The 25,161-nt window shown below is 36.6% G+C and overlaps 1 protein-coding gene across 9 annotated transcripts in view; it reads left to right on the top strand.

Annotated features, from left to right (window-relative positions):
• Positions 1–25,161, top strand: part of PEX5L (peroxisomal biogenesis factor 5 like) — a 315,279-nt gene that overhangs the window by 66,240 nt on the left and 223,878 nt on the right. For 2 of the 9 annotated variants that reach the window (XM_038583458.1, XM_038583445.1), the window contains exon 1: positions 19,453–19,841. The exons of 6 other annotated variants lie outside the window; for them this stretch is intronic. In XM_038583458.1, coding sequence (XP_038439386.1) covers positions 19,821–19,841 — 21 coding nt within the window. In that variant the 5' untranslated portion in view covers positions 19,453–19,820. Of the gene's footprint in view, positions 1–19,451; positions 19,842–25,161 lie in introns of those variants that run through there. One more of the 9 variants, XM_038583446.1, reaches the window with a different exon arrangement.

Here is a 25,161-nt window from a genome sequence, read left to right as displayed (position 1 = left end):
TAGATAAATTCTATCAAGTGTTTTATGAAAATCCAATTATAAGACAGAATATCTGAGGGTAAATACTGGTTCTACTGTGATGAGAAGATAAGGAAATAATGGTCCCATTGACCCCAAATGTTTCTTGGTAATGGAAGACATAAAGTGACAAGATTGACATGGACAGTAACATTAACCTCAAGAGATATTATTGTACTAGAAATTTCAGATACTCTCAGGAAGGCTTTTTTCAAAATTAAAATATTTAATTGTTTTTATTATAAATTATTTTATAATTTTGTCTTCAAATGTGAGATAATTTAAAAAGTAGACCAAAAGAGCTCCCATCCATCTCCACATCTTCTGCACACCATCCCTGCAATACACACCCTCTCCATAAACCCAAGTCTAGAGGTATCTACGGTTAACAGTTTTAACATAGCCTTCTGGACTTGTATTTGCAGATAAACATTTTAAATTAATGTATTAATACTTTAAATAATGTTCTATAATAACACTCTTAATCACTAGTATATCATGACCATCTTTCCACTATAATACATAATAAAATTATCTCATATTTTGTAATGATTACACAAAAATTCATTTTCTGAAGTCCATTTTCACCAAGACCCTGCTAAATTTAGATGTTTTCCAAATGTTTTCTATTTGAACGACTGCTATAACAGATATCCTTGAATGTATATAATGATACATTTTAATGAATTTATCCTTAAATTCTTGTAATGAAATTTTGGGCCAAAATGTTTGCACATTTTGTGAGGTAATACATTTTATTAGATGGCCTTCCAGAAGATTGTAACACTGCTTGCTCCCACTAAGACCTGTGAACATTCCTGCAAAGATTTTTGTGCTTCCAATGCTTCTTTGGAAGAGATTGTCTCTTCCATTCAGGGATTATTGAGAAAGTGATGATTTCTCCAGAAGCCAAAGAATCAATGGATAAGACATCATGAGACTCTAAGACAAGGCTAAAATTCCAATAGTGGCTGGATGGCTTTCTTCAAATCTGGTGCCAGATAAGACATTTGTTTAAAAAGTTCATATTCCCATGTTTTATTGAAGGCTGTACAAGTCCCCCAGCAACTACTTTATGGGATGTATTTGAGTTTTCTTTTTTTTTTCCCTCCATACAGAATGCACTTATAATAGGTGAAGTACTGGGCAGGAAGTTGTGGTACATGGAGCTTTGCCACCAGGAGCATATGAACTATATAGTAGGGGAATTGATTTGTCAAGGCAAATCACACAGATCAGGTTAGACATTGCTATTTAAAGTCAGGCAAACACAACTGTTGCAGCTATTGGTTTTGTTATGTGGGCTATGAGGGGCAGAAATACTGGTTTGTATCAGCAAAAATCAAACTTGGATGAGACAATGAGAAGAACACACTCCAAAGCAAGCAGAGCAAGAGGTCAGGTGGAGAAAGTGCTTCACAGAGTAGTTCAGGCTTTGAGTACTGCTCCAGATAAATATAACTTAGACTTAGTTGAAGGCCCTCTGAATTGTAATCTATTCAACAAAGATATCAATATACACACATAATGCAAATACACATTATAGGTATACGTGTGTGTGTGTGTGTGTGTGTGTGTGTGTGTGTATCCGTGTGTCTGGGTATATATCTGTGTGTGTCTATACATATGTATATTTAAGGTTATAGCAGTAATCAGACAAAATCTTTGCCCTTATGGAACTAGTAGTTCAGTTAAAGGGGACTAAAGATTCTGATCACCAATTTCAATATGTGCGTGTGTGTCTGTTATGGGGAGATTTTCCCCCATGCTACCAACAATTTTTTAACACTAGAAGGGTGTCCTACCATTCAGTTAAATTCTGACACTATCTCCCGAGAGATAGCACCAGATTCCAAAGGTTAACAACTCAGTCCCACAAAACTGCCCTTTGCTTCAAGTGCCAATCACAAGTCCAAATTGTCACCCATCCCTCTGATCAACAGGTTATATATGAGAGGTTCCAACAACCCGTTTCTTGGATTTGATTCATTTGCTAGAATGACTCACAGAATGCAGAGAAAGGTTTTACTTACTAGATTAATAGTTTATTAGAAAAAGATATAACTAAGGCACAGCCAGGTGTAAGAAATACATAGGACAAGGTGTGGGAAAGGGAGACAGAGCTTCCTGGCTCTTTCCTAGGGTACTTTCCTCAAACCTCCACATGTTCATCAACCTGGAAGCTCTCTTAACCCTGTCCTTTGTTTTACCATGGAGGCTTCACTACATAGACATGATTAATTAAATCATTGGCCTTTGAAGTTTGGGTGATTAAACTCCACCACCTCCAGCCCCTCTTCTTTACCCTGAGTGGGGGTTCGGGAACAGGAGGTGTCTGAAAGTTCCAACATTTGTTATGATTTTTATAATAAATTATAAAATATTAAAATCCAGGTAAACAAGGCACCTGTAAGTACACTTGGGAAGTCTCTGAAAGAGGAATATAAGTACAAACAGGACTTCCTGCTAATCAAGTGATACAAAGAACCTCCACTGCTTGCTAAAGATGGGAAGTCCTGAAGGCTGGAGAACTTGGGGACAGTTGAGAAATGGTCTGGATCTCCATACCACACAGTTTTAATAGTACCTGTAAATATTTATGTTCCTTCCTTATAGAAAATACAATTTCAAGATATCCTTCCTCATGTTAAATGCCTAGAATTTATGTTTGTCAGCTAGAGATTCTGGCTCCTACCTTCTCACTCACAATGCCACAATGCCATACTGAGACACAGTATGAACTCAGATCCAAAAGAAAGAGAGGATTCTAACAAGTGCTTATTTATGAACTCTTTCCTAAGAACCCATGTCATAAACATAAGTTCTAATCATGATAAATCCATGCAAAAAAACCCCACTCTTCTCATACCCCTTATACAAATGTTGTTTAACTTCTTCTTCCACCTGAAGTCACTGGAAGTGGAATTCTGAGACCTTACTTATTTCTCTTCCTTTTTTACTTTACTGGAAAAGCTTCATGGCAAAAACTCATTTTACAAAATTCAGAGAATATGGAAATACATTGTAAAACTCAACATAAATTCACAGTATCACAGAGAAGACACTAACATTTCAGGGGCATTTAATTACAGTACAGAAATCAAAACTACACACCCCCACATACACGCATTTCTCATTATCTTCATTTTTCTGAGTATAATCTGCTTCTCAAAAACTGTGGGGTAGCAAATTTTTAATTAACAGAAGCCATATATCATTACTTTAAATTTTAAAAAAAGTTCTCAGCCCATCAAAACCTTCCACATAATTTCTCTAAATATCATTAAAATACTCTTAAACACAAATGTAACAACCCACCAAGAATTTCTGCATAATATACTGCCTATAAGACAACAATGGCCTAATTATTAAACTCTTAATGAACTCATTAGTAGGTATTTACATGCAGTCCACATAGAATCTATAATTAGCAAATACAAATTACATTTTTCTTTTATACCTCAGGAAATATGTAATGTAACATAATAAAATAATTAATTAGATAATAAAAATAACATTTAAATTGGACCTGAGCTTTTAGTGCCTCACAGAAGCTATCATTGGCAGTACTGAATGCCTAGACTGCAGGCGGAGAGAAGGAAAATGATAGTGATAACACATAGCCTATTTACACTCCTGTAGGGAGCAGGTGCAATGAGCCTGCAGCGCTCTGATCATCCTCTTGCCCAGACTCAAGGGCAGCTGAAGAGTCTTCTCTAAACAGTGTTTGTAAATTCCTTACAGTTTTGTTTTTAATTTAGGTAATGAGTTTGGATAGTGAATTGGTAGTCAGCTTTTGTTTACAAGTGATTTTTTTATAAGTGATTACAACGAATGTTCATATAGTGAAAGTCAGATAGCAAGGAATTATATGCATATATACATTTATGTATACATATATATGCATATGTGTACACAAACACACTCCACATTTATATATACACTCTGCTATATATGTATTATGACACATAACCACTTTTTTCACTAGTATTTACTAAAACATTTTCTATGCCATTAGTTTCCAAATCACTTTTTTTAAAAGACTTATTTATTTATTCATGAGAGACACAAAAAGAGAGAGAGAGACAGAGATACAGGCAGAAGGAGAATTGTATTTTCTATAAGGAGGTCCCGCAGGAGCCTGATGCGGGACTCAATCCATGATCCCAGGATCACCCCCACAGCCAAAGGCAGACGCCCAACCACTGAGCCACCCAGGCGTCCCAAATCACATTTTTTAATGATGAATAGTGTTCCATCATATCCAAATTAATAAATTACCATCTTCCTACTGTTGGCCATTTAAATTTTTTCTAATTTTCCATTATTATAAACAATGCTTCATTTATAAATCACTGTGTAAATTTGTGATTAATTTTAAATTCTTAGAAGTGGAAATATTAAGTCTCCAGTTACAAACATTTTTGGAGCTCTTGATCCATATCACCAAACCATTCTCCAGGAAAGTTATGCTAATGACAGAACTGTAATGCAATGTAAGAATGTTTCCATTTCAAACACTTCTCCAATACTGAGCATTTTCTTAAAAAACAAAACAAAACAAAACAAAAACTGCTTTGCCAATATAAGTGATAATAATGCTCCTGTACTTAAGTAACCATTTTTTATTACTATTTTTCTAACTTTTTTATTTGTTGATCATTTATATTTATTGACCATTTATACTTTTTTATTTTATAAATTTTTTATTCATGTTTTGCCCAGGCTCTTATTGGATTATTTACTTTTAAAATTTATTCATAAAAGTATTTGTACATTAAGCATAATGTTATCTTTTCAAAGTCTGAGAAATTCCAAAGCTCAAGCTATATTCTTATTTACCAAATTAAATCAACACCTTTAGGAGTACTTACTGGCATAAAATGAGCCTCATCAATTCATTACAGCACAGAATCTATGGAGTTTCCCATCTACCCTATATCCACCGCAAAAGCTTTTCTGCTTTACATTGGGGAGGGAGCCATATCTTCAAAGCTGGTCTGGGTTTCCCTAGGCCTGTCCTGATTTTCAAGAAGGTTCAATAAGTTGGTCAAGTAGTTCTTACACTCCTTTTCCTGAAGCAGTCAAGCCCTTTGATTTCAATCATTTGAGCTGGTCAGAGAGGGTTGGCCAGGGCTGAGACCTGGATCAGGTTAGTCCCTTAATTTGTCTAGGCCTCATTTTCTCCATCTGTAAAATCAAGTGCATGATACAAGTGATTATTAGCATCCCTTTCAACTCTACCTTTCTGTGGGTCTTAATTTATCTAATACTGCATGTGTCTGAAAACGACATCTCATTAGAGGATTTATGACTCCATTTCTTTTGAATGCCCAATTCTTTATTTTGTTAAATGGATAAAACTTATATTTTCTTTTCTCGATTAACATTGACATGTTTTTTGCATATTTACTCACTGAGAATTCATTGCATCAGATGTGGCTCAGTCAACTGAGTGTCTGACTCTTGGTTGCAGTTCAGGTGATGATCTCAGAGTTGTGAGATCAGGCCAGTGTCAGGCCCCTTACTCAGCAAGGAGTCCACTTGAGGATTCTCTCTCTCTCTCTCTCTCTCTCTCTCTCTCTCTCTCTCTCTGACCCTATCCCCCCTTGCATGTGCACACTCTATCCTAAAAAAAAAAAAAAATGATTGTATCACTTTGGAAAATTCAAGGCATATTATTAATGAAAAGATGAACATCTATTTATTCAACAAACATTTATTAAGCACTCACAGATTACAAGGCACTGTACTCTGTGAGTACAGTGAGGAAACTGCCGTGAGAAAACAACAATGGGTAAGAACAATCTCTATCTACAAGGACCCTATCGCCTGGTGAAAGAGGCAAATTTGTTATCAAATAATTATACTCTTGTAAAATAACACTGATGACATTCACATAAAACTAGTATGCAGTCACAAACAAGGAATGCGGGAGTAAAGGAAAACTTTACAGTAGAGCTGATACTTGAACAAAGGCCTGAAACAATATATGGATTCCCTAGTACATCAAGGAGAAGAAAGAAGCAAGAGAGCTACAAATGGAGGGAACAGCATGCATAGAGGTGTGGAAGTATAATCCAGTATGGTATATTCTGTGGACAGCAAAGAGCTGGATAAATCTGAATTATACCTAGGGACTTGTGGAAAAAGAAACTTAGATGGAAAAAATAGTGAAGAGCTTTACTTGTGCTAAAAATAATGTGGATTTTGTCTTCTTGTTAATGAAGAAAGTTGAAGGATTGTTTTAAAATTTACATTCAGGGTGCCTGGGTGTTTCAGTGGGTTAGTCAGTCTACCCTTTTTTAAAAGATTTTATTTATTTATTCATGAGAGACACAGAGAAAAGAAAGAGGCAGAGACACAGGCAGAGGGAGAAGCAGGCTCCATGCAGGGAGCCTGACATGGGGCTTTATCCTGGGTCTCCAGGATCAGGCCCTGGGCTGAAGGCAGCACTAAACCGCTGAGCCCCCGGGCTGCCCCAGCAGTCTACTCTTGATTTCAGCTCAGGTCATGATCTCAGGGTCGGGCTTTGCACTACGTATGGAGCCTGCTTAAAATTCTCTCCTTCTCCCTCTGCCCCTGCCCACTCCTGTGCTCTCTCCCTCTAAAAACATAAAATAATTTACATTTATTTTTATTTTTTTTATTTTAATTCCAGGATGCATACAGTGTTATATTAGTTTTAGGTGTACAATATAGTGATTCAACAATTCTATACATAACTCAGTGCTCATCAAGAGAAGTATACTCTTAATGCTCTTCATGTATTTCACCCACCTCATCTCTGGTCATTGTTTTTTCCCTATAGTGAAGAGTCTGGGTTTTGTTTTGTTTTTTAAAGATTTATTTATGTCTCTTAGAGGGAGTTGGTGGGCAAAAGGAGAGTGAGAGAGAATCTCAAGCCGACTTCACACTGAGCAGAGTTGAGGCTTGATATCAGGAGCCTGAGATCATGATCTGAGCTTGGACACAACCGACTGAGCCACCCTGGTGCCCCAAGAGTCTGTTTTTTGATCTGTGTCTTTTTTTTCCTTTGTCCATTTTTTTTTCTTAAAATACACATGTGAGTGAAATCATATGGTATTTGTTTTTCTCTGACTGACTTATTTTGTTAACATTATACCATCTAGGTCCATCCATGTTGTTGCAAATGGCAAGATTTCATTCCTTTTTATGGGTAAATAATATTCTATTGTATAAATATACCACATTTCTTTATCCATTCATCTATTGAGACCCTTGAGCTGCTTCCATATTTTGGATATTGTAAATAATGTTGGAATAAACATAAAAGTGCATAGATCCTCTGTATTCTTTAGGTGAATACCAAGTAATTCAATTCCTGGATCATAGGGGTAATTCTAATTTCAAACTTTTTAAGGAAGCTTCATAGAATTTTCCACAGTGGCTGCACCAGTTTGCATTCCTACAAACAGTGCACAAGTGTTCCTTTCTCTCCATATCCTCACCAATACTTATCGTTTCTTGGTTTTTTTATTTTAGCCGTTCTGACAGGTGTAAAGTGATATCTCATTATGTTTTTGATTTTCATTTCACTGATGACAAGTGATGTTGAACATCTTTTCATGTCTGTTGACCATTTGTATGTTTTCTTTAGAAATATGTCTATTCATAGCTTCTGCCCATTTTTAATTGAATTATTTCTTATTTTTCGATGTTGAGTTGCATAATTTCTCTGTATATTTTATGTACTAACCATCTATCAGATATGTCATGGGCAAATATCTTTTACCATTCAGTATGCTGTCTCTTTGCTTTCTTGATTATTTCTTTTGTTGTGCAGAACCTGCTTATTTTGATCAAGTCCCAGTAATTTATTTTTGCTTTTGTTTCCCTTGCCTCAGGAAACATATCTAGAAAAATGTTGCTATGGTTGATGTCAGAGAAATTACTGCCTGTGCTCTCCTCTAGGATTTTTATGGTTTGAGGTCTCACATTTAGGTCCTTAATCCATTTTGAGTTTATCTTTGTGTAGGGTATAAGATAATGGTCCAGTTTCAATCTTTTCATGTAGCTGTCCAGCTTTCCCAATACCATTTGTTGAAGACTATCTTTTTCCCATTGGATATTCTTACCTGCTTTGATGAAGATGAATTGACCATGTAATTGTGATTTATTTCTGGACTTTCTGTTCTGTTCCATTGATCCATGTTTCTATTTTTGTGCCAGTACCATACTATTTTTATTACTACAGCTTTGTAGTATACTTTGATCTTTGGAATTACGATACCTCCAGCTTTGTTTTTCTTTTTCAAAATTGCTTTGGCTATTCAAGGTCTTTTGTGTTTCCATACAAATTTAAGGGTTGTTTTCTCTAGTTCTGTTAAAAATCCTGTTAATATTTTGATACGGATTACATTAAACCTGTAGATTGCTTTGGATAGTAGGGACATTTTAACAATGTCTGTTCTTCCATTCCATTTGTTTGTGTCATCCTCAGTTTTCTCATCAGTGTTTTGTAGTTTTCACAATACAAATCTTTCACCTCCTTGGTTAAATATATTCCTGGGTTTTAAGATTATTTCTGATATAATTGTAAATGGGATTGCCTTCTTAATTTCTCTTTCAGCTGCTTCATTATTAGTATATAGAATGCAATAGATTTCTGTATATTTATTTTGTATCCTATGACCTTACTGAATTGATTTATCAGTTCTAGCAATTTTTTTTGGTGGAGTCTTCAGGGTTTTCTATATGTAGTATCATGTCATCTGCAAATAGTGAACATTTTACTTCTTCCTTATCAATTTTCTTTCTTTTTGTTGTCTGATTGCTATGGCTAGGGCTTCCAGTAGTATGTTGAATAAAAGTGGTAAGAGTGGACATCCTTGCCTTGTTCCTGACCTTAGAGGAAAAGCTCTCAGTGTTTCACCATTGGGTATGATGTTAGCTGTGGGATTTTCACATATGGCTTTTATTATGTTGAGATATGTTTACTCTAAACCTACTTTGTTAAAGGTTTTTATCATGAATGGATGTTGTACTTTGTCAAATGCTTTTTCTTCATCTATTGAAATGATTATATGGTTTTTATTCTTTCTTTTATTAATGTGGTGTATTATGTTGATTGATTCATGAATAATGAATCACCCTTGCATCCCAGGAATAAATCCCACTTGATCATGTTGAATGCTTTTTTTTTTAATGTATTGTTGGATTAAGTTTGCTAATATTTTGTTAAGGATTTTCACACTTATGTTTTTCAGAGATATTGGCCTAGAATTCTTTTTTTGTAGTCTCTTTATCTGGTTTTGAAGTCAGGGTGATACTGGTCTCATTGAATGAATTTGGAAGCTTTTCATCATTTATATTTTGGAAAAATTTGAAAATAATAAGTATTGACTCTTCTTTAAATGTTTGGTAGAAGTCACATGTGAAGCTGTCTAGTCCTGGAATTTTGTTTGTTGGAAGATTTTTTTTTAAAGATCTTATTTATTTGGAGAGAGAATCCACTCAAGCAGGAGGAGGGGTGGAGGGAGAAGGAGACAGAGAATCTCAACTAGACTCCACACCAAGCACTGAACCTGATGCAGGGCTCACTTTCCAGACCCTGAGATCATGACCTGAACCAAAATCAAGCGTCAGATGCTTAACCAGCTAAGCCACCCAGGTGCTCCTGCTGGAGCTTTGCGTTGTTTTCTGTTTGTTTGTTTGGTTGGTTGGTTGTTTTTTTTAAAGATTTTATTTTATTTATTCATGAGAGACACAGAGAAAGAGAGGCAGAGACACAGGCAGAGGGAGAAGCAGGCTCCATGCAGGGAGCCTGACCCGGGACTGGATCCCAGATCTCCAGGATCACACCCTGGGCTGAAGGTGGCGCTAAACTGCTGAGCCACCAGGGCTGCTCAAGAGCTTTTTGATTACAGATTCAATTCCATTGCTGATAATTGGTCTGTTCAAATTTTCTATTTCTTTTTGATTCAGTTTTGAACAGTTATATATTTATAGGAATTTATTCATTTCTTTTAGGTTGTCCAATTTGTTGGCATATAATTTTTCATAATATTTTCTTACAAGCCTTTGTATTTCTGTGGTTTCAGTTGTTACTTCTCCTCTTTCATTCTTTCATTTCTGATTTTGTTTATGTGAGCTCTCTCTCTCTCTCTGATAAGTCTGGCTTATCAATTTTGTTGATTTTTTCAAAGAACCAGTTCCTGGTTTCATTAATGTGATATATATATATATATATATATATATATATATATATATATATATATGTTTTTATTTCACTTATTTCTGCTCAAATTTTTATAATTTCCTTTCTTCTACTAGTTTTGGGTTTTATTCTTCTAACTCTTTTAGGTGTAAGATAGGTTGTTCATTTGAGATTCTTCTTGTTCCATGAGGCAGGCCTGTATTGCTATTAACTTCCTTTTGAGAATAGCTTTTGCTGCATCCCAAAGATTTTAGACATTGTGTTTTCATTTTTATTTGTCTCCATGTATTTTTTATTTCCTCTTTGATTTCTTTGTTGACTTATTCATTGTTTAGTAGCATATTCTTTAACCTCCATGCATTTGTGCTCTTTCTGGATTTTTTTTTTCTTGTGGTCAACTTCTAGTTTCATAGCATTGTAGTCAGAAAAGATGCATGGTATGACTTCAATCTTTTTTAATTTGTTGAAACTTATTTTGTGGCCTAATATGTGGTGTATTTTGGAGACTATTCTATTTGCAGTTGAAATGAATGTGCATTCTAGGGATCCCTGGGTGGCGCAGCGGTTTGGCGCCTGCCTTTGGCCCAGGGCGCGATCCTGGAGACCCGGGATCGAATCCCATATCAGGCTCCCGATGCATGGAGCCTGCTTCTCCCTCTGCCTGTGTCTCTGCCTCTCTCTCTCTCTGTGACTATCATAAGTAAATAAATAAAAATTAAAAAAAAAAAAAAAAAAAAAAAAAAAAAAAAAAAAAAATTTAAAAAGAAATGAATGTGCATTCTATTTTAAGATAGAATGTTCTGAATTTATCTATTAATCAATATGGTCCAGTGTGTCATTCAAAGCCACTCTTTCCTTTTCATTTTCTGTTTGAATGATCTGTCCATTGATGTAAGTGGGGTGATAAAGTTCCTTACTTTTAGTTTATTACTATTAATTACTTCTTTTATGTTTGTTATTAGCTGCTTTAAGTTTTTGAGTGTTCTTAAGTTGGGTGCATGAATTTTTACAATTGTCATATCTTCTTATTGAATTGTTCTCTTTATTATTATATAGTGTCTTTTTTTTTTGTCTCTTGTTACAGTCTTTGTTTTAAGGTCTATTTTGTCTGATACAACTATTACCAGTTAGCTTTCTTTCAAGTTCCATTTGCATAGTAAATACTTTTCCATCCCTTCACTTTCAATCTGCATGTATTGAATAGTTCTTTAGGACTGAAAATGAGTGTCTTGTAGGCAGCATATAGATAGGTCTTGTTTTTTTATCCATTCCATCACCCTATGGCTTTTGACTGCAGCATTTAATCCATTTTACATTCAAATTAATTATTGATAGATATATATTTATTTCCATTTGTTACTTATTTTTCTTGCTTTGTAATCTTTCTTTGTTCTTTTCTGTTCTTGACCTCTTCTTTCACAATTAGTTGGCTTTCATTAGTGATATATTTTCGAAGTGATATATTTTCTCTTTATTTTTTACATATCTGCCTCTGGTTTCTGATATTTGGTTACCATTAGTTTGTATATGACATCTTCTGCATATAGCAGTCTATATTATATTATGTTAATGATCTCTTAAGTTTGAACCCATTCTTTACTCCTCTCCCTCCCACAGTGCATGTTTTAGGTATATGATGTCATACATTACATCTTTTTATTTTGTGAGTCTTTTGACTGATTTTTACAGATATACTTATTTTCACTGCTTTTGTGCTGCCTAGTTTTCTTACTCTTATGGCTATTCCTTTCCACTCAGATTCCCCTTTAATATATCTTGTAAGTCTGGTTCACTGGTTATGAATTCCTTTAACTTTTATTTGTCTGGGAAACCCTTTATCAGTCCTTCTATTCCGAATGATAGCCTTGCTGGATAGAGTATTCTTGGCTGCATATTTTTTTCCTTTCAGCACTTTGAATACATAGTGGCACTCCCTTTTGGCCTGCAAGGCTTCTGCTAAAAAATCAGCTGATAACTTTATGGCATTTCCCTTGTATGTAACAGTTTTCTTTTCTCTTGCTGCTTTTAAAATTCTCTCTTGGTCACTACTTTTTACCATTTTAATTACTATGTAGCTTGGTGTGGATCTCTTTGGATTGGTTCTGTTGGGAGCTTTATATGCTTTCTGGATCTGGATATCTGTTTCCCTCCCCAAATTAGTGTGTTTCAACTCCATGCTGTTTCCTAGAGGTGGCTGTGTATTTAGGATGGGAGGTGGAGGAGGGAAATAGCACCTACCAGCTTTTTTTCCTTGAGGTGTCTCCTGAGATCTCTGTCCCTCTGGCACGTGCTCTAAGATCAGTAAATAATTCTCCCTCCCATATACCCCAGGCTTTTTCAAACTGCTGCTTCTATGCTGCCTCCTGTTGGGTTGTTTGTTGTGCTGTTAAGAGTGAGAACTCAGTTTCCTTTCACCCTCCTGTTTCTCCCAAAGCCAACCAAGCCTGATTTTTTTAATTCCAGGTTTTAAGTCTTACTGGTTATAAGAACCTACCGTATTCAGCCCCTCTGATTTTCAAAGCCAAATGATATGGAGATTGGTCTTACCCATTTGGGCTTCCTGGCATGAAGGCTTGTTTCTCGTCTCTCACTGCACCCTCTGCATCTCTTTCTTCTGTGAATAGTTCTGCAGTTCCATTTAGCTACAGACTGCATCTCTGCCCTTCCTACCCCTTTTGATGTAGTGTCTTCTCCACATTTAGCTGTGGAGCTTGTTCTGCCAGTCTTTGGGTTGTTTTCTGTGTTATTTACACTGATATGAGTATTTATCTAGTTGTATCCATGGACAAGGTGAACTTAGGGTCCTCCTACACTGCCATCTGCAATTTACATTTATTTTTAAATGTTGACTTTCATTATTTTATAGAGAATTATAATGAGGGAGAGGATGTGTAAAAATTTAGGAGCTCTTAGTCCAGAAGGTATATAATAAGAGTCTAAACTAAGGCACTCTAAGTATATAATATCCTAGTGATCCTAGTGATTCATTCCTTATGGAATTAAAAAATAGTCTCTGCCATCCTGTCACAAAATACCATAGGCTTTAATAAATACCAAGACTATTTTATTTTTAAAAAATTATAATTTTACAAGCATTTATCTGCAGGTATTATGTATCACATCAAAGTCTTATTTCTTCTTTCAAAATAGCCTTAAGATTTCATTTTCCCCCATAGAACTGTCTGTTGTAATAGTAGGTAAATGGGAATTGGGTAATCTAAGAAAGGAGAATTATGTGAACCAGGATTAGAACCATGGATTTCCCTTAGAAGTTATTCTACATTTCTTATAGATTATATCACCCCTCTACTCATGCTCACTCACTTGCTCTCTCAAATAAGTAAATAAAATCGCTTTAAAAAAAAAAGAATTTTGTATTATAAGGAATTCCCAGCATAGGGATGTGTTCAAGTGGGGGATCAATAAAGGTTTTATGAGGGTAATGGAATTTGAAACCAAACTTGAAAGAAGAATGAGCTTTCATTCCAAAGGAGTAAAGGAAAGAGTATGAGTATAACTTGGACTGTTTGGATGTTAATATAATATTATAGTTATTACAAAGTTAGGACATATACAGAACTGAAAAATGATAGGGACCAGTTTGTGGAAGATGATTGTATTAATAAGTATTCTTTTGGTTGCAAGTGACAGAAAATTCAACTTAACCAGAAAAGAGAATCTATTAACTGAAATAACTAAAATTGAGAAGTAAGCTAGCTTTAAGTATAGTTTATTTAGTGGCTCAAATTTTGTCCCCGGGAGCCTGACTAGACTTTCTCCTTGATGTTGATTTTCTTTCCAGTTTTAGAGTGCTAGATGCTGGCAGCTTCAAGCTTACATCATTAGTGCACCTGGTCTAGAAGAAGAATGAGTCTGCTCCCAAATAGTCCTGGAACCGAATTCATTTGCCCTGGTTGGCTGCCTTGGGTCATATGCCCATCCCTAACTGTGACTATGGGGATTAAATGCACTGTTGGCTCAGCCGGGGTCATATGTATGACCCCCAAAGCCTGGTGGTAAAATGTTTCCCACCACACAAATGGGCAAAAATGGGGAAGAAATGCTCCCTCAAAGAAAGACAGTGCTCCCTGACACTAGAAAAACTGGCTCTGAGTGGCAAACTATGTTCCATGACTATGAATAAAAAGCTAATGTTTATATATATTGGTAGGCAATAAGAAAGCACTAAGATTTTTGAACTGGGCAATAATATGATCAATGCTTGTCTTTATGAAATTGATCTGGCTGCAATGATTATGATTGCCTGGCATGGAGATGAGTGAAAGTGATAAAACTAGCTTTGAGATTGGTAACAGATTAAAAGAGTTTGTGCTAGGATGGTGGAGATAAGAATAGTAAGGAGGAGTCAAAAGCAAGAGACATTTCTGTTTGCAAACATATTTTCACCAAGACTAAGAAAGTCTAGAAGGTACATTTAATATTAAAAGCAATATTGGATTGCTGAAAGAACATTGTCATAAAGAAAAAATATATATAAATTATTTTAGTGTAATTTCTTAAACTGGTTTAATAGGAGGCCTAACTCTGAAGCCTTCAGCTTGTTTATTCATTTAGAAGAACATTGCTGCCATCTTCTAGTCACCGGAGTCCATGTACTTTTCTTCAGTCATAATTCCCCTGACAACTAGGGTCTGCTGTGTGGGCTTCCAAAATTCTTTCTAGATCTAATGCCCTGAACTCCAGTTAATCCCATTCAGTGTGCCAAAGACACAAAAAGGGCAAGTGGGCAAACTTTAACAAAATGTTCCTCCGTCTGATTGAGCAATAAAAACCAATTAGTCATTTTAATTTGGGTCTACAGTTTTTTTACTTTTGTTCTCTCCTACACCATCTTTGAGCAGCAGGGTTTAAATTGTATGGATTATAAAAGAATGGTTGAATCACCACCAAAAGACTATTATTAATGATTTTTTTAAATCTACAACGTACTGACATCATCATTATTACTCAGCTTTTTAAAGAGATTTAATAAATCCTGAATTTTCAATAACCATTTAAAATGCAGGAGGATTCATTTGTTAATAAAATTTAACTTGATCAATACAAAATATATTTTGCCTCTGCTCAACTCTTTAGTTTAATTATAATAATTAAAACTGAAAGCAGTATTAGCACATTTCTTGCTGTAAGAAAACTGTGTTGTGACTTTACATCACATCCTCTGGCCACTCAAAATACAGTAAGATTATCTTATAAATAGAAGGGAATATGCATTGCGCTTTTCTCTTGGTACAGATGTTGCTCATGTGCTATCATTGCAAAAGACAAGAGCTAGCTTTGCCACATATTTACATGAATAAATAAACCATCTAGGCAACAGTTGTTGCTCAAATTTGATGGTAATACAAAGCTCTTCAAGATCTTGTTAAAATGTGGATTCTAAAAATAAAAAAATAAAATAAATAAAATAAAAATAAAATAAAATGTGGATTCTGATTCAGTAAGTCATGGATGGGACCTGAGAGTCAGCATTTCTAATAAGCTCCCAGGACACTGATGCTGCTGGTCAGTAGACCACACTTTGATTATGAAGGGTCTTTACACTTAAAATGAGAAATATTTTCTGAAACCAATATCTGGTATTAAATCATGCCCATTTTAGGTTGCAAAACAACAATGTGAAAGGAATGCTATGGATTATCTTACTTTTCCTCAGATGCAATGTATGCCTTAATAATATGAATTATTTTGAGTTTACCTGGGCAATCATAATCCAGCCACTTATAAGTCAGACTGTTGCTGATGGTCATATTACTGCCAATGAATTGTGTACCTGTGTGCAGGTCTGGTTAGAAAAGATTCATTAATAGCCAGTCCTTGCACGGTGTATACAGAGACTTTTCTTTTGCTTCCCCTATAATAGAAGTAATTGTTTGAGTTTGACACATATTACCAATTCATCTTCAAAGTTGTTTTTCCCATGATTCCAATCCGTAATATGAAAACTAGAAAATACTGTGAAGGGTCAAATAAAGCATTTAGATGTTTGGCAGAGTTTTCCATTTTTATTCTAGTATCAGAGAAGCAGACACATAGCTCTTGCCACTTGCCTTTGTTCCAAAAGAACCACACCTTTTCCAAACTACTGCATCTCTGATTTGTTTGCCTTATGCCAGTTTACCTTAATGATTTCCTGGGGAGAACAGAAATCACACAAAGAGATGCTTTCTCACCATTACTGAAGTTAGATAATAGAGAAAGTTATGCACATTTTCTCCTTTTAAGCTCTTTTAAAAACAACCTATTTGCAATTTTCAAAAGAGATTTCTACAAATATATTATGGTTCAGCCTTTTGTTATGTGTATCATAAAATCCTTAGGGTTCACCAGAATACAGTTCATACCTGTTTTATCCTATGGATTTTTCTACTCGTCTATCTATTTGCACATGAAAAGTTTCTTTTCGCAACAAAACACCATATTACTTGAGCTAAAATGCTAGATTTGGATGGCAGTTTTTGGTCTAGCCAAATGAGAAGTATAAATTGCTAGATGGTTCTGTGAATCAAAAGTATCTTAAGATACTGACATTTGAATTAATAGTCAGCCAAATGTGTTTTGCTCACAAAGCTTTTATTTATAGGCTTTGAAGGAAGTATTTGTGCTATAGAAAGGATTAAAGTTCAAAACTGAAGGGGAAATGTTTGACTAGAAGAGGTTAGATATAAACTTTTAAATAGGGGAAATGGGAAATTGTGGAATCTCTGTAAAGGTTTGTTTGTTTGTTTGTTTATGAAAAGTCTAGATAAATTTATCTTTCTAGGGTGGTCAAATGTACTCCTGTCCAGAAGCTGGACTATGGGTTCAATGAAGATAGAGACCACACTTGTATTATTCAACAACGTATTTCAGCACTTGGCACAGCACTCCCATGCACTAAGTTCTTAATAAATAAAGATGAAGACAGGGATGTCTTCACAGATGCACTTTCATTCCTGGGATTTTCTGAATGTAGGGAGCAACTAAATGAGTTACTTAAGTTTTAAAAATGATAAATTGAATTTTATCTTCAGCTCTAGATAGTGGCCATGCTGGTCCAAATGCTTTTATGGTTGATGGCTCCTTGAATCTGCCATTAGATAATGGTAAGCTTATTATGGATTGGAAAAGTTCGGCCCCACTGTTGCTTCATAGAATTCTAGCACTTTCAAATCAAACAGTAGAATTTCCCCCAAGATTTTCATACCAATATTCTAGCATTTCACAATAAACATTCCCCCTCTTTTAAATTTGTACAGCTTGACATCTCAGGAAATGATCACTCATCTTTTCTGGACTGGAAAAAAGTCTGTGTATATACTCATATATGGTGATTTATAATTTATAACTCCCTTTGCATGCATTCAGTCCTCAGCAGACCTGTGCAGTAGGCTGAGCAGATATTTGCCTTACTTCAAAACTGAGAAAATAGAAAATTAGTAGACTTGTTCAAAAGATCAGTGAGGTAGTAAGATGGAATTACCTCTTCTGCCTGCTGACTCCTATTCCAGTTCTCTGCCTTATAAAGGACAATAAAACAAAAATGGGTGGTACCTTACAGTTTTTCTATGAACATATCTCAGTTTTCAGGATAAAACAATGAATTTATTATGCAAGGTTTGGATGTGGAGAAGCTGAAATCTAAAGAGGGCAAAGGAAAATTTCCAAGGTTAACTACTGGTGAAATCTAATAGGAATCCATATCTCCTGCCTTTATAAGTCTTACTCATTTTGTGGTTGGTTGGTTGGATGGTCAGTCCATTGTTTTAGGACCACGGATGTACTGAATTAGATTAATCATTTCTTTGAGTCATTTCACCCTTTCCTTACCAGTCCATGCATAGTTCTGTTTTATTTAGTCATATAGCAATTTTTATAGAGTAATAATACATATCCTCAGATCACCAGCCAACCTAATAGCTAAGCCATTGACAATTAACCTTCATGTAAAATGCTTCCCCATCTCTTTCCCCGCCTCTCTTCACCCAATATTACCAACATTCTGGATACTATATTCATTCTCCTACTGCTTTCCTTATTATATTGTTATATATGATAGATATTTATGTTCCTAGGGAGCTGATATACTTTTTTAACTTTTTGAAATGTATATCATGCTATACGCACTATTGGGGGGGGGGAATTGTATCATGCTGTATATACCTTGGAGGGCATGTTGTAGTGAAATGGAGATCTTATTACCAACAAAGCTATGTAATCATATACATTTATGCCAGCACATGGTGTGTGTATATGTATACCCATTTATAATGTGAAGACTATGGAACTATCCAGTCTCTATTTTTTTTTTAAGATTTTATTTATTTATTCATGAAAGACACGGAGAGAGAGAGAAGCAGAGACACAGGCAGAGGGAGAAGCAGGCTCCATGCAGGGAGCCGGATGTGGGACTCGATCCCGGGACTCCAGGATCGCGCCCTGGGCCAAAGGCAGGCGCTAAACCGCTGCGCCACCCAGGGATCCCCCTATCCAGTCTCTTTACCTTGGGACATATCTAAATGCACTCTACCTATATATTCTATAGTAACGACCTATTCATTGAACAAATATTTTTAGAGGACCCACCCTGGGGCAGGAGGTACAATATTATTCTGATACATCCGTGCGAAATCAGATACACTCCTCTCCCCAAATATCCCTGGGCTCATGGGAATAACGTTGCCTATATAGAGACAGACAATAAATAAAATATGTAAAACATACAGGATGTTAGGTGATGTTAAGTGCCAGGGAGAAAAATCATGGAAGGCCTGGGGTTTGGGGATTTTAAATGCAATGCTCAGCAATGAATGGAGGGTGGGGTGAGTGGGGCGTCTTTGTTCACGGAATGGCACGGAGGTAACTTGTGAGAACTGAATCCGAAGTCAACTCTTCGGAAGCCCCCACGCTCAGCCTATTACGCCTGCAGGATGCCAGGCTCAGGCGGTACCGACGGCCCCCGGAGAGACCGAGCGTCTTCCTCCCACTTTCCTCGCCTCCGACCGTCCGCCGCCGGCACCTCCGTGGCGGTGGCGGCCGCGGCCGCACCTGCACGCCCTGCGCGACCACCTCCGCGGGCCCTTGGCCGCCGCGGGCGCGCCCCGCCTCCGGGCCGCTCCCGGGTCCGCCGGGGACGCGCGCGCGCGCCGGGCCCGCGGCCTCTCGGCAGGGACGCGGCCGGGAGGGCGGCGCGCGCCCGGCTCGGCGGCTGCGGCGGCGGCTGGTGTGGGCGCTCACGTCAGGGTTGGGAGGAGGAGGGGGTTAGCGACGAAGATAGTGAGGGAGGCATGAGGCAGCCCGTCGGGAAGCGAGAAAGAGTTGGGTGGAGAAGCAGTGAGTTGTAGAGGCGCCCGGCGGAGCAGGACCTGCGCCTCGGGTGAGCGTGGCCGCCGGGGCTCCTCGGCTCCTCCGCGCGCTCCCCCGTGTCCGCTTTCAGCACCGCGAGCGGAGAACAGTTCCCGGCAGCCCGCAGAGCGGCCGGGCTGCCCCGAGCCTCCCCGCCCCGGCCCTGGGGCACGCCTGACCACAGCGTGCACGCCGCCTGCTCGCCTCCGTTGGTGTGCAAGGACACACGGGGAAAGCATCCGGCGGCCTCAGGGAGCCCTGAAGAAGCCCAAGCAGAATGTACCAGGGACACATGCAGGTAAGACACTGCCTTCGAACTGGCAAGAAGTCCTGGGGGCTAATTTAAGAGCAAGGTGGTTCACTAAGTTACTGTGGTCAAGCGCTTGCCTTCGCACAATTCAACAAGTGAAGTGGTGCAACATGACCATGACATTTCTGTCCGGTGCCATGGCTACAACTAGACAGGTTTGTGAGGGTGGGAGAAGGGGGGCGGGGAGACCTCGGAACTTCCACGGGGAAAGTTTGTTTTCTGTGCATTCCCCGAGCCTGTTTCTTTAAACAAGATCAAGGGATCCAAACAGAGGAAACCTGGAGATGACTCTGTTTCCGTTGTAATCCTATTGATGCATCTCGGCATGTATGTCAGCTGAAGGGCAAACAATAATTGGAAAGACAAAGCTTTGCTTCAATCATCTGCAAAGGTTTCTTGACAGTTAGAATACTTTACTTATTTTGTATTATTTTCTAAAGCGATTTTTTTTTTTTAAATGGTCTGTGCTGTATTTTCCCTCTTCAGATAGTGGGACATTGTCACCTATCCCTAAAGTCACAGGATGACTTGGGAGGTTGAATTTCAAACATATGTCCAAGAGGCTCTAATGTTTTTCAGGGGAGGTGCTGCCCCTGGTTATTAATGCTCCTCTGAGCTAAGCCTCTGCTTCTCTCAGATGCGCTCTACTCTCCTGGGAAAAATTATTTTAACCTTGACTCCAGTTCTCATTCACATGGTTGGTTCTTCCTTATAAAAGCAGGTGTACGCTTTGGGGGAAAAAAACAAAATACTAACTCAGCTTCCTAAAGTGTGAACTGAGCTTTTTTTTTTTTTTTTTTTTTTTTTGCTGTTCCTAAATGCTGTAGTCATCAGGTTTGATGTTGGAGCTTCCTTTCCATCCCAAAGATGATCAAATATAGTCATCATATGTGGTGTCTTCACACTAGTGTGTAACGTGTGAATATTGACAATTTTGCTTCTATGTCATTGGAGCAATTGAAAATAGATAAATATGTTATTGCATTTACGACTTAGTATTACCAAATATTTATTTTCTAAATCTGTGAGGAAATTCTTTTAGACTATAATTTACTTTTATATAAAATGGTATTAATCAATTTCATAAGTTTTGTAAGATTTCTGAATCAGAAATAAGTACTATCAGAATTCCAAAAGCATTTCCCATATTACTGACACCATCCTGTTTTGAAAATTATTAATGGACCTCTATAACAGTTGATGGATAATAATTAGTCACTAAGGTATATTTCTAGATATATATAATAGATGTGGTCTGCATGTTTCTTATTAAAACTACATTAATTGGAAAGTTTAGCAACAAAGAAGTATTCAAACAATGACTGTTGGAAAAATTAACAAAGGATTATAACTAGAATTTTATGTTTCCATTTGCACCGAAGAATGATGCTTATGATTTTATATATTCTCTATTTATTGTCCCTAAACAGTTTCTTTACAGGCTTAAAATAGGAAGGTTTTACTGAATAGAGTCAATCTTCAGAATATTGCTCATTCACACAAAATTCATAATCAATTTACAAAAACTTTCTACATTATTTTTTTGTTTAAAATATGTTTTTGTGAATGAAGAATTAAAGCAACAATCTAATAAATTCAGGCACCCCAAAACAATTTTAACCTAATTTTCTGAATGTTTCAAGGAAGGATATTATTAAAACTTGATCATCTAGAATAATGTCTGAGGGTTTCATTTTATCGTGAGAGAATAAACAAAACTAAGATTCTGCATATACTTCCAACTTTAATGTTTTTTGCTTGTGCACTTCTATAACGGCAAATATGATGGCTTGCAGTAAAACTCACAAATCTTTGCTGCCAAGCTTAACTTGAAAATGTTACTAAGTAAAGACTGTGATCAATATGCTTGTCAACATTTCAGAGCACAATACTTTTTTTTTTCCTATTTACTATTGACCATTAATGTCAAACATAAAACTTCTAAGGCTTTAATAGTTCAGTAACTATAAAATGATATGATCATCTCAGTGGGATTTCCTCTCCCCCAGAAATAATGCCTGTTATAGCCTGATTTATAATATAGTTATTTGCTTGCATTTGAAAAGCCCAGTCTCTTTCCCAAAGAATAGAATTTAGCCTATAGACAAAATCTCCATTATGCTGATATGTTTAGATTAAATAAAGAATCCTTCCTTATCAGAGATAACATCGTCCTCCTGTGTGCACCTAACTGCAATCATGAAGGAGAAGATATATAGCCCAAACATTCCACAATATTTGTTATTAAAAATCTGAATACATATTTGGTAAAGTGGACCAGGGCCGAGCAGATTTGTTAACACTTCTGCCAACTTGAGAGTTCATTTGATACACTGGTGTTACTTGGCTGATACCTTAAAATGAGAGAGAAACAAGATATTTGCAGTCATTTGCTATGCCTTTTAATTCTTCTCTTTTCTGTATCCAAGAGATTCTAAAATAAAATGTTTTGTAAATCGGCAGTCTGGAGTGGGGAAGATGTTCACAAGAAGCCTTAAAAAATAGTCTAATTTAAACTCCTGTAGTGCCTTTGTTTTTACAACATAATGATTTTGTAAATAAAGTCTATTAAGCTAGACTTTACATCTAGCTAATTCATCAGTTTACCATAGAACCTGAATTCACTGTAGAAGCCACAGACTTTCTAAAACACACTCTGCTAGTTCATTTGAAAATTTGACATCCATTACATATAGAGCAGAGCAGAGCAGCCTAGATTTCTTGGTTTTGTAGTAAATGCCACAGGTATATTTCTTAGGAGCAGGGCCCCAGAGTTGTGCTGTTTTTCAACTGCCTCACTACTTATTTCCGAGGGGAATTTATCACCCAAGCAACTTAAGCAAAGGTTGTTTCTTTAGTGACTGTTTTAGATTTACTTTTTTTCTTCCCTTTTGACCAAGGGGGCCAATGGCGATTAAATATAGTTTAGATTCAGTTCACACCAAACTCTCTATTCCTATCAGATAACCCGTAGTCTTAATCCCTTTAATACCTCTGTATGCTCTGCACTGCAATGCTTGTTTGTACATGTGCATGTGAATTAACAATGCTAATTAGAGCAAAATAATTACGTGTCTCTGAATATTTCCTTAGCCAAATTTTTTTTTCCTGGGATAGTATAAATATAGAGCAATGTGATTTCAATTTTGAACTAAGATTTGTTTATTTTTAATGAAGCATCCTCAGTAATGCTTTTTGTTATAAAAGAAAGTTATTTCAGAAAGCAATCAAACAAAATATCTACTTGTATTTTTAACTGATCTCCATTATGGGCATTCAAAATGAGACTTAAAATTTATTTAAGCTGGCTGAGGAAACATTCTACACTCTCTGGCTTCAAAAGATATTAACTTAAGAAAATGTAAGTGACAAAAATTGTGAGATTATTAACAGCTCTAAAAGTAGACATTTTATTTGTCTTCCCCCAAAGGCATTTTGTGTTTGTCTTTATTTATGACTTTACTTAGCTTTAAAAAAAAAATCATCATGAAGGGAAGCAGCTTGAGTAACATGAATTATGTTAAAACATTAGATCTGGCCACTGGGAATTCATTTAGGTTCACTGGAAACAACGAATATAAGAAGCCAATCCAAGATAAGATTATAAAATGTTGTTTCAACATCTATAACAGCAGTTTGTCATAACTGAAGCCCTTAAACAAAACTTTAAAATAAGTAATATTTGTCATGGGTATTTCCACTTCTCTAAGAGATCCATTTTCTTCTTGATGCCACCATTTTCTATCCTGTGTCATTTCCTTTATCAACCTTTTGCTAACAAAGATACAATTAATACTAGGACACTACATACATACACACACACACACACACACACACACACACACCTTGCAGTGGTATTTGCATTTTCAGGGGAGTGTCTTCAAAGATTAGTTTTGGTAGAGGAGATGTTTTAAGGAGAATGTGGTAATGCTGGCCTGAGGCTGGAGTTTGTTGTTTTGGTCAGGTGTAGCTGCTGTGTTCTCCACTACTCCCATTTCAAATGGCACCTGCCCCTCCTCCTCAAAGTCTTATTATGAATGATAATCAGCATTAATGCTCATTTACTGAATGAATTTATTTTCCGAAATGGTACTAACTAGAACCCTCCTGAAGGAAATTCATGTACAGTGGAGCTGGTGCTCAAAATTATGACACAAGCTCGAGCAAGATTTTGAAATGCCTTCTGATATATTTACAAGCAAATCATGCTTGATATGAGAGTAATACTGAGCTCCTAACACTTAAAAATTATAATACTTATGGTATAATATTGCAGAATATTTAATTAACCTGAAAATATCATTCCCCAGACATACAGGCCAATAGTTTATATAATATACTTACTGCAAGAAACACAACATGTTCCTCCTAGAATTTGTTTATGATCTATAAACATTCTTCCTAAACACACGTGTTTTAAAGAAAAAATTCCAGCATATGAATGTTTTGAGTATAAGACATTTTTAAAGTAAGGATTAAGAAAAGGTTAGAACAGAACTTGTTAATTTTAAAGTCCTGAATCTCTAGTATTACAACTGCCAACCTAGGAAACATTAAGATGTGATGTATAATGTAGTCAAAACATCTGGCAGTCTGCTTTTTTACACTTTTCATTGAGATCACATGTTGCCAACACAAGCATAAGCTAGAGCTGTTTAAAGGTTTTCTTTTTTTTAAGATTTTACTTATTTATTCATGAGAGACACAGGGGTGAGGGGGGCAGAGACACAGGCAGAGGGAGAAGCAGGCTCCATGCAGGGAGCCTGATGTGGGACTCGATTCTGGGTCTCCAGGATCAGGCCCTGGGCTGAAGGCGGCTCTAAACCACTGAGCCACCCAGCCTACCCTGTTTAAAGGTTTTATATTCTAGAATTAACTTCTTGATACTTATAGAATAGCTAGTATGCATTTCCTGCAGTAAAAGTAAAGGTCAGCCCCAGCCTAATGTTTCATTATTAAGAGACTTAAATCTAATCTGAGTGTTTGGACACATCTAGGGGAATTGAGGTTGCCAAGTTTCCGAATATGTATCACCTTTTTATAATTCAGAATTTATTTACTATATAGCACATAACCCATGCATCAGGGACCAAGACCACTAGAGCCCTATGAATTAGGGGTTACATTTCTCTTAATGACCTTCATCTCCATCTCACCCACTTCTACCCCTCCTCACCTATGCCATCACTTTATTAGGGAAACCAAATGGAAAACTTCTTTCTTCATTCCATTAATAAATATTTTTATATCTTATATATTAGCATATTACACAGAGTATTTACAGGAAGATAGTTTATTCTATTGGTTA

The sequence above is a fragment of the Canis lupus genome, chromosome 34 (genome assembly GCF_011100685.1).
Source record: "Canis lupus familiaris isolate Mischka breed German Shepherd chromosome 34, alternate assembly UU_Cfam_GSD_1.0, whole genome shotgun sequence".
Taxonomy (NCBI): Eukaryota; Metazoa; Chordata; class Mammalia; order Carnivora; family Canidae; genus Canis; species Canis lupus.
This window is presented reverse-complemented; position numbering and strand designations above follow the sequence as displayed.